The 16,573-nt window shown below is 40.4% G+C and overlaps 1 protein-coding gene across 1 annotated transcript in view; it reads right to left on the reverse strand.

Moving 5' to 3' along the window:
* LOC109931812 (histone deacetylase 9-like) overlaps positions 1-16,573 on the reverse strand; it is a 948,406-nt gene that overhangs the window by 252,366 nt on the left and 679,467 nt on the right. The window contains exons 10-11 of the mRNA XM_048608478.1: positions 5,608-5,745; positions 657-858 (exon numbers count right to left, since the gene is read on the reverse strand). Of these exons, the coding sequence (XP_048464435.1) occupies positions 657-858; positions 5,608-5,745 (340 nt within the window). The remainder of the gene's footprint in view (positions 1-656; positions 859-5,607; positions 5,746-16,573) is intronic.

The raw sequence follows: 16,573 nt of genomic DNA on the forward strand, positions 1-16,573 counted from the left end.
CTTATTAACAACAGAAAAGAAGATAAACAAGGGAAAAGGGGAACACTTAATTCTTTTATAACACAGTTTCAAAGCGTCTTAAATACATAATGGAAATAATCCAAGCATGGGAAAGCTTACCAACATTGTTGCAATTCCAAGAACATTCAGTACTGCAATTCAAGCAAGATCCAGCACAGTTCAATTCCGAGAGATTTTTTTGTTTGTTTTAACATTCTAATGGGCTTGAAGTGATTAAAATTTCAACTCGTCTACTGTAATTGTAAATGACTCTTTTATAATTGTTATGTTCCTGCCTCAGTTTCCTTTTAGTGTTTTACTACTCCTGACACAGTTCTTCTCTTTAAATTTCACTTCTTTTCCACCCACTGTAACCTCACACTTTGGTCTGGGACAAACAGTAACCTTTTATCTGGAAAATGATACAAATAATGCACTTAACATTTAATTAAACTAGGTACAGGGCCAAAATGTCATTTACAGGTAAAAATTTTGAAATATATGTATATTTGGTTCAGAATTATGAATACTTCTAAAATGTTTCCTCTTTCTAGAAGTCCTTATGTACGTTTAATTCTCACTTCAACGGAAAGAATCCCAGCAAATTCCAAACTTTCAATTAGAATCCAAAAGTTTCACTTGCAAATACAACTCACCCGTTGTGAGGGGACTCTGCTTTCGAACCTGTTCCATCAGAAGTACATGCTGTAGCAGGGCATGATGGGTGCTGTTAACCTTTCCATCAAAAGGAGCAGGCGTTAAGTAAGAAGATAAGGGAGCACCTCCTCTGAACTGTCCAGTAATGGCTGTCATTCCCGGAATGGCTTGTCTGTCAGTATTTTGGTTTGTTGTTGAGGCCTGGAACAAATGTTTATCTATAAATTAATATTTAAGCCACAATTACACTACTGGGTTTGTTTTCCTTTTCTCGTGTAATATGTCTGGAAAAATGATGGTACATCTGCTAGATCTCCCTACAATTCTATTCGCCTCACCTCAATCAAGAAAGCAGAATAGGCAAGATGGTGTGTTGTTTGGCTCCCTTTAGAATTCCGCCCATAAAAGATTGAGAGCTGGCACAAAGCCAGTGAGGCTTTTTAATTGGTCACAAACCGTGCTCACACTGAGGCAACTGTTCTCAAAGGAACTGACTGAACAATGACTTGAAACAACATGGTTTCTTCCAGCTACCGTGGTTTGTGCAGATTTTATTTGCATCTTGCTCGGAAAGACCAGGAAGTTTCTGATGGTGTGATGGTGGATCAATCCCTTTCAAGGCTGGATTGGAAAGACTATACAAACTGGTCTCACTAACAAACATTGAACCATTGTTTCCAGGGCTGTCACTGACCTTACTCCCTCTGTAGGTATTCACCCATGAAAGACCCAGTCTCCTCTATCTGAAAAAGGCCAATGTCCAATTATATGGATTCCATTGGTCCAAACACAAACTCAATCTATAAATATATTCAACAATTTATACAAAAAGTCAAATGTGCCTTTATTTAACTTCATCATTATTTAATGATTTCAAAGGTAAGACAGATAGGGTCGAAATTTAAAAAGAAGACTGACCAGGGGTGCAAAGAGGACTTGCAATTAACTATTGCCCATTATGCATTATCATCGAAGATCAAGTTCCTCCATAGTGTATGTTTGAATTAATGTGAAAAAATATTGGCTGAGTGTTCATTTATGTTCTCAATCCTGCTCCCACGAGGAAATGTGGATCAGGGTTCCACACATACAGAATCAGGATGAAGAGAGCTGATTTTGAGGAGGCAGTCAATTAAATGGCCATCTCTGGAATGCTCCCACGGCTGGAAGGCCCCAAGGAGACATTCCAGCACTTAGATCAGCAGCCCTGTTGTCACAGGTTACAGTTGCTCATGTATCTACAAGAATGAGGGAAAGGGAGGCATCCTCTGAATGATTATTTTTATGTTAGGCCACAGAGTTCAAGCTATCACTGCATTGGAGTAATCCTCCACTGGGAGACGAGAGGCTGCAACTGTGGCTCGACAGTTAGCATAATTCTCAGGGTGGACGGAATGCTACTTGAACACCCCAATCCCCAGAATGCTCGACCAGATGCTACCTCCATTACATGCCCATGTTTCAGCCTTAGTGAGAGGCCCAGATGCCAACTAAAACATTCCAGTTGGCATGCTTAACCTTAATGGGCTCTTTATTTGGCCTAATAGGCTGCTGACACTTGTGTACAGATGGCTGCCACCCAATGATCCTTCTGGATCAGAAATGGCCTGCAGACAGCATTATGAGTGAGATCAGCACTCGTAGACTCTATTGGTGGGGCAAGAGTAGGCACTTCCAGCTTCCTCCACAGCCATTTAAATATCTGATCTATGGTTGCTGGCATTGATCTGACCTCAAGGTTTAGAGTTTCATGTTGCAGAAGTCTAGTTATTCACCTTGCTATCTCTGACTCTAAATAATCGGTCCTCAGCAAAGGCCTGGTATCTCTCCTTATGCTCAATGAACTTCAAGCTCAGTTTGGCACTGAGTTCTTATTCTTTCATCTCTGTCTTCATGCTTACTTCTTTAGTCATAAACTCCACCTACTCCTCCCCCGGCCGCCCCCACCCCGCTAGTGAACCCTTTTTCTCCAATATTCTTCTTAATGTGAATCCCTGTCTGTGGCCCCTTACCTTCTCTCGAACCATGAGATTGGACATCTCAATTCCTTTGTTCCTTTCACTATGTGCAACTTATCCTGGTCTAAACTTGAAGCTTCCCATTCTCTTCAGTCTAATCCCAACATCATGATCAAACTTGCTGACAAACGTACTGCTGTTGTTGCCTGATGTATTGATCTCTAGCTAGCCGAAGCTGGAAACTAACTCTCTGATGTTCCCTTCCATTTCCTCTGGACCTTAACCTGACTAACAAAGATCAAAACATTGTTTCCAAGCCTGTCACTAAGCTTATTTTCACTGTGGAAATTGACTTCAGAGACCCCAACCTCATAATCTCTTCAATCACACACATCTGCTTTTAACTCCTTTCTGAAAATCTGGAAACAGGGTTATCCTGGTAGACTTATTATTTTAGCCTGTTATGGCCCCAGTGAACTCAGTTTTTCCTGTCTCAACTTCTGCTCTTGCCCATCCACTCCCTCTAGAAATATGATATGGTTCCCCAAGTCCTCAGCTTTTACTGAAACAACCTCTGTATTCACTGGATCATCTTGCACATTTTCTGCCACACCTAGCATGATACTTGTAGCAACAAACATATCTTCCCCTGCTATACCTTTTCATAATTCCAAAGGAACCACTCCCTCCACTATATAAAAACAACACACTGAGGATATTGAAGGTTTAAAATAAAACAGACAACGCTGGAGATACCCAGCAGCTCTGGCAACATCAGTGGAGATAGAAACAGAGTTGACATTTCAAATCAGTTCTGAAGAAGTCATATTAGACTCAAAATATTTACTCTGTTTCTCTCTCTGCAAATGCTGCCACACCTCCTCAGTTTGTTCCAGCACTTTATTTTTATTCCTTCCTCAATATCTTGGTCACCTAAGCAGCCCTCCCTCGCCCACCACCAATATGTGCAAGTACAGAGAATGCAAAACTTATGCTTTTACATCCTCCTTTCTCACCCACCAAGTCCCAAGATACTTCTTCTCAGTGAAAGAAGGATTTACTTGTACTTTTTTCAGTTTAAGTTTAGTGTACTGCATTGACTGCTCTTTGTGTGGTTTCGTCCATCATGTGGAGAACTATAGACTGGGTGACTGCTTTGCAACACACTTCCATTCAGTCAGTAAGCACGACCCCGAGCTTCCTGTTGCTAGTTATTGTAATTATCCACCTTGCTCCCACTCTGATCTTTCTGTCCACAACCTGCTCCAGTATCCCAGTGAAGTTCAACACAAGCTCAAGGAGTAGCATCTCAGCCTTGCCTCAGCATTTACGGCCTTCATGACGCTATATTCAGTTTTAAATTTTAGATCATAACCTGTCTCCATTACATTTCAGATATAACAAGGTGTAGAGCTGGATGAACACAGCAGGCCAAGCAGCATCAGAGGAGCAGGAAAACTGACGTTTTGGGGCCCGAAACATCAGCCTTCCTGCTCCTCTGATGCTGCTTGGCCTGCTGTGTTTATCCAGCTCTACGCCTTGTTATCTCAGATTCTCCAGCATCTGCAGTTCCTACTATCTCTCCATTACATTTCATTTTATCTTGTTTGTTTAACATTTACTTGTTTCTTTCTTTACTTTGTTTTGTATTCAGGTGACTGCCATGTGCCATGTGTACACAGACCTTCTCTTTTCTTCATTCCTGTTCTCCATTTCAAAAACTGCTACATTTCTATCATTCTCTAATTCGAGTGAGGGATCATTAACCTGAGACGTTAACTCAGTTTCTTTCCACAGATGCTGCTTGACCTGCAAAATGTTTCCAGCATTTTCTGTTTTTATTCTCAGCATACACCCTTTGATGTGAGAGGATTGTACCTGGAGGATAGACTTCTGACTAGATTAAGGAATTAAATCATATAGTTTAAAGATAGAGGAATTGAAACTGCAGTGGATGTTCACTGACTACCTCCTTACAAGGCATCTGACAGCTGCAAGGTATCTGGTGTACACTACACCTGCCTGAGGTAGGAAACTTTAAATTTGGGCTGTGTTGGGCTACTTAGATGGTTGCACATAATTCCAATGCACATTCATGCCCTGTATGTTATAGTGTCAGTAAGCAGGTAAAAAGCAATAGTGAAACTACAAGCACTTGGCAACTGGTATCAGAACTGTCACCCTGTGACAGAATAAGCAAAATACTGCAAGATCTTTCTGGGTTGCTCGCTTTCAATCTTCAGGCTTCCCCTTCCACTACATTCATCTGGTCCTGGAGGTCCAGATGTAGCTTGCAATCATCTGTCAGAGCTGTAGAGGTGAGAGGCTAAAATATCCTCTGCCATCTCATTACCATCATGACACTCAGTACATTCAGGAAGACACCCAATGAGTAACTATAAATCTCAGGATTGGGCTGTGGGTGAAGGTGTAACAAGGACGCTCTGTAGCCATATTTCCTCACTGCAATGCCTGGGAACTGAGCAACTTGCAAATGCTTTGAAGAGGAAAATCACCTCTATTATTTGAATAATTCTTTATTTGTCTCAGAAGTCTCACCAAGTCTAAACTTCCTAGAGATATTGTGCTTTTTTTAAAAAAAAAACCCTTCCCTGGATTCTTTCTTTCATACAAGATGTAGATCATAAAAAGTGAGTGGGTAGACCATCTCCAGGCCCCCAGTGATTCTCTTTGAATCAGTCACGGAGACACCACCCAGGAATTATTCTCACTCACATCCTATGGGCAAGTACCTGGTCTTTGCTCAGCAATTCTCTGACTGAAATTGAGATCTTAGATCCATGGGAAACCAATGGCATAGATCCCATTACTTAGTGGTTTCATAGCAGAGATGTAATTTTTGTTTTAAGCATGGCAACACTATTATAATGGCTGACCACAACCCTGCATGCCTCACAGGGTTGTTATGTGCTTCGACCAATCTGACAGATTAAAGAGATTAAGTAACTTTAGGCCTATAATTATTACATACTTTGATGTGGGAGGAGGCAGATGAGGCAGTTGGAGCTGGGAGACCCAGAGTAATGTTGGGTAATGATGGTGACGTGTAGAGATTCAGAGCGTTCACTGATCCATCCCAATTCAGAATCCTGCGATGTAGCAGCAACTGCTGTTGAAAAGAAGAACTGTTAGAATTGCTCATTACACACACACCTCAATATTGAAATTTGCTTCTGTGTAAGACATTGGTTACAGCAAATGACGGTGTTCCAGCAAAATGGGAAGTCACAGCATTTGGAATCCAGATGCTGTTCATTCTGTTTCTAGCACAGCTGCTTGGGGGCTGTGTCATCTCCCATGAACCACTTAGAGCAGCAGAACAAGGTAAAGCAGTCGTGAGGTTCGAACACAAAATGCCTTGTAAACAAAAAATATCTTATGATTTTAAATGCAGATTCTTCAGGGTGGGTTTTTGAGTTTACTGGCTGAGCATTTTCTATGACTATTTGTAGTACAATCTAAAACCATTCTGCCCGTTGTACCTGTGCTAGCTAACAAGGAGCTAGCCCAGTTTCCAGCCCTTAGTCAGCAGCTTTGCAGGTTGCAATATTACAATTCTTCTTTTTAAATACAATGAGGGTTTCAGTTTCTACTAGTCTTTCCGACAGAGTTCCAGACGCCACAATCTTCTGGGTGAAAAAATGTTCTGCTCAACTTCTCTCTAACCTTTCTACCAATTAATTTAAACCTATGCCTCCTGGTAATTGACCTCTGCAAAGGGAAATTAGTCTTCCTCCCTAGTCTATCAAGACCCATTATAATTTTATATAATTCAATTGAATCATTCCTGTCTTCTTTGTTCCAAAAAAAAAATTCTAGCCTATCGAAGCTTTTCTCAATGCAAACTTTCTCAATTTCTGGCAACATCCTCACATATCTCGGCACCTCTCTAGTATGATCACATCTTGTTCATAATGACTGATTAAAAGGGAACACAGATCCCTAGCTGCAGTGCAACAGACTTGTCAGCAAAGCCAAATCTCAGAGTGAAAGAGACAGAGGTACGATGGCATTTTGGGGTTGAAGGAGGTTAGAGAGTGATGTTCCCAGGGGGTCATTGTTTTTCCTGACCTATATTATGGCTGAGACTTGAATGTGCAGGCCACAATTTGAAAATTTTCAGATCACACAAGACTTGGAAGGTTGTAAACTATGAGAAAGAAAAGTGATGGAGTTCAAAAGGGCATAGACCAGCTCACGGAATTGGCAAACAGCGGCAGGCGCAAATTTAATGCAAAGATTTGTTTCGGGTTACGTTTATTAAAGAAGATAAGGAAAAACAACATAAAATGTAGAATTCTAAAGTGGTGCAAAAACAAGGGGACTTGGGAAAAATGTGAAGAAGTATCATTGAAGGTGTCAAAATATTCAATTAAGCTAGTCAGACGTAACCTTCCCTTCACAGTGTCATACTGATCATTCTTAATTAATCCATGCTTTTCTTAAAGAATGGTTTATACAGTCCCTCACGTGGGCAAAGTACCAAAAAGAAAATCAGGGCTAAGATTTGGACAAATCTTTTAGAACCTGCTCAATACTCGTTAGCACCTAGATACGTACGGCCCCTGTGTAGATTGTTGAGATCTCAAATCGTCATCTTGTAAAACCTTTAGCCATCATTTATCCACTGAACTATAGGTATGATTAATAACAAAACATTTCTGGCTTGTAATGATATATTAGCCTTAACAAGATAGCCAGAGTATATAAATTCACATTGTTGCATTTCACAGGATATTTATGAAGCACAACAAGAATTTAAGTCAAGGAGGGCAGATGTGGATCTATCATTAGTGAACTTCCACAGGGGTCAGTATTAGGACCACAATATTCACAATGTACGTTAACAATCTGGATGAAGGATCTGAGGGCATTGTTACTAAGTTTGCATATGATACAAAGATAAGTGGAGGTACAGGTACTGTTGAGGAAGCAAGGAGGCTGCAGAAGGGCTTGGGCAGTCCAGGAGAATAGGCCAGGCAATGGCAGATGGAATACAATGTGGGAAAGTGTGCTTAAGCACTTTCGTAGGAAGTATAGAGACATATACTATTTTCTAAATGGGGAAAGGTTTTGGAAATCTGAAGCATTAAGGGACTTTAGTAGTCTGAGTTCAGGATTCTTTTAAGGTTGATGTGTAGGTTCAGTTGGCAGTTAAGAAGGCAAATGCAATGACAGCACTGGTGGTTTACAAGAATGATCCTGGAGATGAAGGGCTTGTCATGAGGAGCAGTTGAGGACTTTGGGTCTGTACTCAATGAAGTTTAGAAGGATGAGGGGGGATCTGATTGAAACTTACAGAATACTGACAGGCCTGGATAGAGTGGACCATGGAGAAGATGTTTCCACTAGTCGAAGAGACAAGGATGCGAGGGCAAAGGCTCAGAATGAAAGGGTGATCCTTTAGAACTGAGATGAGGAGGAATTTTTTTAGCCAGTGTGTGGTAAATCTGTGGAACTCGGAAGGTTGTGAAGGCCAAGTCATTGAGTGTGTTTAAGACAGAAATAGATAGGTTCTTGATTAGCAAGAAGATGAAGGGTTATGAGGAGAAGACAGGAGAATGAGGTTGGAAACATATCAGCTATGTTCGAATGGTAGAGCAGACTTGATGGGCTGAATGGCCTCATTTTCCTCCTATATTTTATGGTCTTTGGTCTTATGTAAGAAATTTGCAATGAGTCCAAATTAAGCATAGATAATTGCAGTTAGCTACATGAGATTTTGCTATGATTTTCAGGACATGGTAATATCACACGGCATACTACAACCATATCACAGCCAGAGTAAATCCCATGCAGAGCCTAAGAATAGCGGTATTAAAGTATGGGTTTGCATGCAAAGCTAAATAAATGGAGGCTGTGGGGATACACTGTGGAAATGTTTTTCATCTCAATCTATTTGTAATTAAACAATATCTGGCGATATTCTGGCAGGTAATCCGAAAGAAGAAATACACAAACAAAAGGATAACAGTTAAACCGAAAGATCAGGTACAGCCTTCATCGCCCTCCCACACGTATAACACTTCTATATGTACAAACACTTATGGTCCAAAGAATGATGTTTGGAAACATGCTTTGATGTTACAGATTGGTGAGTCTAGATTCTCCTCCAAACTTCTCAGGCTGTTTGTTTCTAATTTTAGCTAAAAATAAACGGGAAAGTTGCAACAGTCAACCAGATGCTACTCTAAAGTGAGAACAGACCACTTTGTTATTAGTAACATTTGTAATTAATTCATGGATCTCACAATTCATGAAAGTTTTTAAAAAACTCATAATTAATGCATGAAATTTAAATACAGTTTTCTACAAGCTGCAACATTAATCTTTGCTTCATAAAAGTGCAAACTGGATGATTTGAGAATCACTCACCTCAACAAATTTTTTAAGTAGTAAATAATTTTGTATCAACTGGTTTTGCTGAAATTTTGTCCAAAAGCAGAGCTGATAAAAGTTTGGAACAGACTATATGTCTGTCTTGGCGCACAGAATATTATTTGGAGGAAACTTATGATGTAGAGAAAGGAAACATTGAAATGGAAGGGAGAAATGTAATCTTTTAAACACGTAAATCTGGGGTTGATTGTATATTTCATTAAAACCGAATTCAATTTGAATGAAAGATCATCGACCTGAAACTCTGGGTTGGATTTTATCAGAATTGGTTAAGTGCTTTACTTTCTGGCACTCCTTGTCGAGCCTAGCAGTACTGCGCTTCCACGCATTCCCATACATCATTTTGAATTACAACTTCATCTCCCACCCATTATCCCCTGAGCCCCAGACCTTCAGCTCAGCCATCATGTTGCACAGTTCCCTTGTCTAAGTCAGGGTGATGTGATTGTCGGTGTCATCCAATGTTGTCTCTCACTTTATATGACACGCTCCCCCCTTCACAATGATGGTGCCTTCTGTACCCCAGCATATTGTCTGCAATCCACAGAACTGACTTCCCCAACCTCCCTACAATAGCAGTGGGCTCTGATAACCAAACCCTGTTAACTTTCAGGATGGACCATGGCTCATTTCCTTGACTGACTTGGTCAGATAGCCCTCCTGGATGGGTGACTAGGTGTTTGACTGATCTCTGTATAGTTCCCCGAATAACATACCATATATCGCTAGACTGTTTGCTCTGGATCTGCAGAACTGACCATGACCCACTCCCCAGACTGCAGTGATTTGGAAACACTGCTCCTGTCCACACCAAGCAGCTAACTGATTGTGTCCAAGCCCTGAACTGATGTCAGACATTACCCATGACATAATCTGCTGGGAATCTCTGACTGATGGCTGTCTCCCCTGACTTGACCAAGGAATACTTCCCTTAGACCTTTCGATGTGGTAATTTAGTTGAAGCACGTGCAGTGTGTTTGCCATGCACTGTACTGGCATGTGGTCTAGGTGTAACACTGACGTAACACAGTGCCATGCAACAACATGTTCTTCCCTTGACTGATCACTGCTGATAACCATGACAAAGGCCTTGCTTTGTATCTGTTCTAAATAGCAAGGCAACACAGAGGTACTATGAAACTTTCATTTCCGAAGGAGGGGGGGAAATGTACAAAGGCAAGCCAAGCTAGAGAGGCTGTGAACATCAAAGGAGGTTCAAGGTAAGTGAGCATAAGAGAGCAAGTAGCGAGCCCTGAGATGCATCAGGTCGAATCAATAAGTTAGATGCACAAAATGTCATGAGATCAGCATTGGAATGAAAGGTGCTCCCTACACTGCAGCACTGAAATGGAGACTATTGTAAGGAGGTCAGAGATGTGCCATCAAAGTGTGGAGAGTCTGGCGTATGTCTGATACCAACCTCCATGTATGAGGGCTGTGGGCAATCACTGCCCATGCCCTGGATGTTGGAGAATACTGACAAAGTTGGATGCCAGAGGAACAAGCAGCGAGCTGGAGTCACCAGGTACCCGCTCTGACTTTCATGTTGGGAATTGTCACCATCTCATTTCTGTCTGCCGCTTGAGAGAATAAGAAAATGCATTTCAATGAGGCAAGATTAGATACTAATGGCATACAAGTGCATGTAGGTTCATGCAAATCTGCCTCTCGCCGCTCATTAGAGAAATTCTCATTGTGGCGTTTAAAACTTGGTAACAGAATCAGACTTTTTTTTTGTCTTGACATCAAGAATCTTATTTCTGCCAATCTTGCCATTTCTTTCCCAACTAACTCACTATTGCTCATTTTGTTCAGGAGCTGAGAAGATTCCAGCTGTTCGCTCGGTTTTTGCCTACTTTTGCTGTGATCTGCAATGCATTTTCAGCACTTTTATTTTTACTAGAGAATTTTGCCACTCTGCAGATGTTTACACTAAATGTCATAATTAAAGCTAAATTATAACTTCCGAGGCATCTCAGCCACCGACGGCTACCAAATATCATTGAATATTTTACAAAATTATATTAGTCCTAGTAAGCTTGAATTTTCTTGTGTTGTGTGTAAAAACTGTCTTCCAAGCAAACATTTGTATTTGTTTTAGCAGATTATTCAGTTTAATATTCAGCACAATGCAAATGTTTTATGATTTTACACTAAATTTCTTTCCCTCATGTTCAGTGTCTCAAACTAGTCTGTTGAGTGGTTCCCTCTAAAGCATTATCTCAGCTTTGGAGTGAACAGAAAACCCTTTGTATTTCAGCTTACGTTATGTCATGTTTCATCATCTGCATAGTTTGCTTGACATCCAGAAGCAAAAGAATTAGTGCTGTGTAAACCTTGGCCTCAGCAATTAACTGTCAACCTGGATTTAAACTTTACATTAACAAGTGAACAATAGTATTTTAAATGCTCCAGGTAATAATCACCACAACGTTAATTATTCTTGCACAGAATGACCAAAGTGGAAAATCCATGTTAAAACCATGGGAGTGGCTGTTCACTACTGACCTTCTACAGAGTCTCTCCAGCCTATCTTTATCTGGTCAACAGCTTTAAGATAGATTGGGCAAAAGTAGTTTAACTATGTGCCTCACATAGTGATACCAAATCACATACAGTCAATGAAAACCACTGAATACTTATATTTGAATAGTTTGGCCCAGACTCAGATACCCGTTATAATGTAACATCTGTTCTGGGGTTATTGTATATCAAAACAAGGTATGCCACTTTTTTTTTTGTGACTGAATCTAGTTTGTAACCCTACATGGGTTTCACAAAAGAAAAATGCCAACAGATGATACAGTTTTTTTGTCACAGTTCCATAGAAAGGGACAGGATTTAAAACATTCCAGAGGCATATTTAAAATGAATCAAATTCTTACATAATTTGCCTTTCTTAAAGAGTATAATTTTACTCTACGTTTTGAGGTGTTTCTTAGAAGTGCCCCAAATCCTTAAATAAAGTATTACATCAATTGCTAATCTACATTGCACTGGCAAACAGAACAATCACTGAGCACAGAAAACACCAGAACTAACGTTGAGATGAACAATTTGTATTCTGTGCCTTTGGTATCAGGAGAACTACCAGTCAAGGCATTGGAAGACCTCTGTTGTTTCACAAATAGTGTCATGGAACCTTTGATATTTTCTGTAACCTCTGGAGCAAGTAGAGCACTCCGGAGTTTTCAAGTGTTATCTCTCATACATTGCACTTCCTCAGCTCTACAATGGAAACCTGATTGTCTGGGCCAGTACTCAATTCCAGGGTTACGGCCCAAGCCGAAGGCATAATACCCCATGGTGAAATTGCTGCTGGTTTTGTGCCATGCTCTGAGTATCATATTGACAATAATACCACCAACTTGTGCATTTATAACTGTCCATACTTTCACAGTGTTCCATCACAATGCACTCAGTGGGAAGTGGTGCCAACTGCACTTCCTTTCTTTTAAAAAAAAACGTAGCTGAAATTCTAGCTGTAAGAAACAGGATGGTTGATCTGAATTTTTTTCCAATTAGCTCAACTTCTGTCCCACATTTCCCGTTTAGCACTTACACACATAAGAAAAAGCTACACAGTTTCCCGTTTATTTTGTGGCTTCTTGGGGACTCCCAGTTGTAACATGACTCTGACCACAGGGGAGAAACTTGGATGTAAAAGAACACCTAGTGTAGCTGTATAGCAACAATCCTTGCTTACTTCCCAAACAAAAAAGCATCTGTGACTCAAATAAAAGAGCCACCTCCATGAGAGAAACAGCACACAGGTCCTGGCCTGACAGAATTGTAATAATTTGTCACCTCCACTTTTGAGACCTTTAGGTTCTGAGATATCAATTATCTTGGGCAAAAAAAAGCATAAAAAAGCAGCCCATGAATACCACGCTGTTTCTCTCGTAGGCTTTGGCTGATTCCTAACATGAAAAATAACACTGAATGTTTTTGCTCAAAACACAACCTCCTACTGAGGCTTTATGGGGGCTTTTTGACATGAAACGATAGGTCATGGAGACTGCGCCAATAAACAGATCACTGAAAACAAAGGTGTCATAATATTAAATGTCTGCTAAAACAGGGAATGCCAGTTTTACTAAGATCACAGGATACAGAACATCCTTGAATACTCCTGAACCAAATAAGCATTATATCCATTTTTAAGCTTTTGTTCAGTTTTCACAATAGCAAACTAATTATCTAAATAATTGTGAGGCTTGATCACGAACTAACTTTTTGAGACCCTCTTGTATGCAGCAATAATGATAAGTTCAATAAATTTATACTACTTTAAGTTCTCTAAGTGATCTAAGAATGTTATTCTGTCTCAGTTATATGAATCTTTTGTGATTTTTAAAAATTGTACCTGTTTTTAACCATACTCGGGTAAAAATACTTCTCAATTACAATAGAAGTATTGATTAATTAATCTAACAACAGAAAACTTCCTAATTCAGAGTAATCCGAGTTGCTGTGATCAATTATTCTTGTCATAGTTGATGAGGAAACATTGTTGTGGCCTGCAATGAGTTAACATTGACTTGAAAATGGTAATTACTGAATTTAATATACAAGGCTTTAAACACAAACTTTCTGTCACGTAACATCTGGGAAAATCATTTTCCACAAATTTCAGACACCTATTTCAGCTAATAGATTGCAGGCAATGGGTAAAGCTGTAATTTAACAAAGGCGTGCTGATAATGTGATAAACCAACATTCTAAAGCTCAAGCAAATATTATAGATGCTGGAAATCTGAAATAAGCACAAAGTATTGGAGAAGCTCATTACTTCTAGCACTATCTGTAGAGATAGAAACAGGGGATACCTTTCCCACATTTTGCCCAAGAGTCAACTTTAAGAAATTTATTGAGGATTTCCTTTTGTGTGTCTTGGTGACTTTTTTCGAACAATCCTCTGTTGCTCACTTCAATTATGTAACCTGCCCTTGCAGTGCCACCCTTGTACAATCCTGCCCTCATCAGTGGCAAAAATGCTCACCAGTGCTGGAACCTTACAATATTAACACCTTGGCATCATATTTATACCCCAGTGAACACTATTTCCCACTCAGCACTCACATATAAGAGAAAGCTACACAGTTTCCCCTTTCTTTTGTGGCTTATTGTGGACTCCCAGTTGTAACATGACTCTGACCCCAGGGGAGAAACTTGGCCTTAGTGTGTTGCTGTGCAATTTCAAATAACATGAGTGAGAGACGGAAGTTGGCGCCCACTTTACATACAGGGACCCGGAACCAACGTTGCCTTTCTTCTGCATGGCTGCACGTCTAGACATTCCAAGGTTCTACGCATGGCATCCATGTCATTTACTTCCAGTTCTGGAAGTTGCTGTAATGCATGGATCTCGGAGGCCCATATAGCCAGAAAGAAAATTACAGGGAACAGTGCCTGGTGTTGGAGTGGGGCGTTGGAGAGGACGAATGCTGTCTTTCCTCACAAGTGCCAGAAGAAGCCAGTCACTGCTGAAGTGAACTGGACTGAAGATGCCACTGAGGTTAGTACGATATGCCCAGCAGTTCAGAAAGAAGGTTAATGATCTTCAATGCTCAGCAAGGGTAAATGCCACCTTCTTCTCTCTGCTACTTCACACCCTGCTTACTCCGCCATTGCACCCACATCCCACCAAGGCTCATGGTCTACCACTATCATCATTGCCTGCAGTATTTTCCCTCACATGTCATCTACCACAATCCTTGAACCTCCAACCATCCCTCACCAACTGCTAAGTGTTCCTGCCCTTTGCACCTCCTTGTCATTCACTCAGGACACCTCACCATCCTTTCTGACTGAGGATAGACTAGCCCCCTAATTGATTTCTGTGCAGCTCCCCATTTGACCTACCAGTAATTCCTGGATTGGTTGTGTTTGGTATGCAGGACTAACCATTCTCAACCCTCCTAATTGAGACCAGATGATACCCTTGCCTGTGTTGGCACACCTGACTGAACATAGACCCCCTTGACTGGATGAGACCACACCTGGACTGCTGAGTCACATTTATTATGGCAACAGAGGAACACTTACATGTGTTCTGAGTTTTCAATTACAACGTGCAGTGCTTTTGTTTAAAGGATATGCACCCAAAAGACAACTACCAATGTAAATGTCTGGAGAGGGAGACCCTGGAATATCATGTTGATAAGGTATCAAGGAAGCTTCAAGGGATGAACTTAAAAGGAATAAATGCACATCAAACTAAACTGCATTCTTCTGGAAGTTATCTCATACTGTGAACATGATGAGAGAAAATATAGCAATCAGAACAAGAGACATGTTTTGTACCTTCCTTTTTTCAAGAATACATAAAGACAAGGATTAAAGACGAATTTACTCATGGTCTGTGTGTGCCAGCACGGGCTAGTGAACTGAGGTGCTCATGTATACCAGTGGGCTAAGGTACTAGCCTGGGTTTGAATAGTAATGTACTGTGAAGATCAGAGTTGAAGATCCACCCATTATTTACCCCTACATTACAGATGAAAGGCTTGTCAATCAGGGTGTTAAAAGCCAGCTAGTCACTCAATAGAAACAAGATAAAAGAAAGACAGGCATTCTTACTCTGAGTGCTGCCAGTCACCATCAACCAGAAACAGGAAATATAATTTTGCCTAATCTGCAAAAGCATGAATACCAAAATTGACTGGCCAAATATCAATGTTCCACTGTCTACTCCTCATGAGACTGTTCTGTATATCTTGTAAATTTTATTATTTCTTGGACTCCTTTCTTGTTTCTATTCTGCATGAATGTATGGCGTATTATAATTTCTTCTTGCATTTAGCAATTAATAAACTCACTATTTTGTTAACTAGGTGTCACTGCTTAAAAATAAGGGGTTGCCCAATTTAAGTAAAGATGAGGAAGTTTTTGTTCAACAGAAGGTCACGAGTCTTTGCAAGTGTCTTCCTTAAAGGGTGGTGGAAGCAATGTTTTTGAATGTGTTTAAGGCAGAAATGAATGGATTCTTGGTAAACAGGGAGGTAGAAGGTTATCAGCAGGAATGAGGATTTGAGGTTACAATCTGATCAGCAATGATATTATTAAATGAGAGAACAGGCTAGAGGCACTGAAGACTCCTGCTTCTTGTTTTCATTTGAGTGCAGAATATACCATCATAGAGTATTTACAGATGACGTACTGTTTTTAGGTAACGACTGATATTATAAGTACGCTGTTTTAGAATATAATTATGGGGCTGCGCTTGAAATAACAAGCAGGAAATATTTTCAGAATCTCACTTATATTCTTCATATCCCCACTATTCTCACACACTTTCCTGGGGGAGGCGATGGCCTAGTGGTATTATCACTGCACTGTTAATCCAGAGACCCAGATAATGTTCTGGGGATCCAGGGTCAAATCCTGCCACAGCAGATGGTGGAATTTGAATTCAATAAATATCTGGAATTAATGAGATGATCGTAAATTTATTGCCGATTGTCGGGGGAAAGCCCATCTGGTTCATTAATGTCTTTTAGGGATGGAAATCTGACCTCCTTACCTGGTCTGGCCTA

The sequence above is a fragment of the Rhincodon typus genome, chromosome 2 (genome assembly GCF_021869965.1).
Source record: "Rhincodon typus isolate 14 chromosome 2, sRhiTyp1.1, whole genome shotgun sequence".
Classification (NCBI taxonomy): Eukaryota; Metazoa; Chordata; class Chondrichthyes; order Orectolobiformes; family Rhincodontidae; genus Rhincodon; species Rhincodon typus.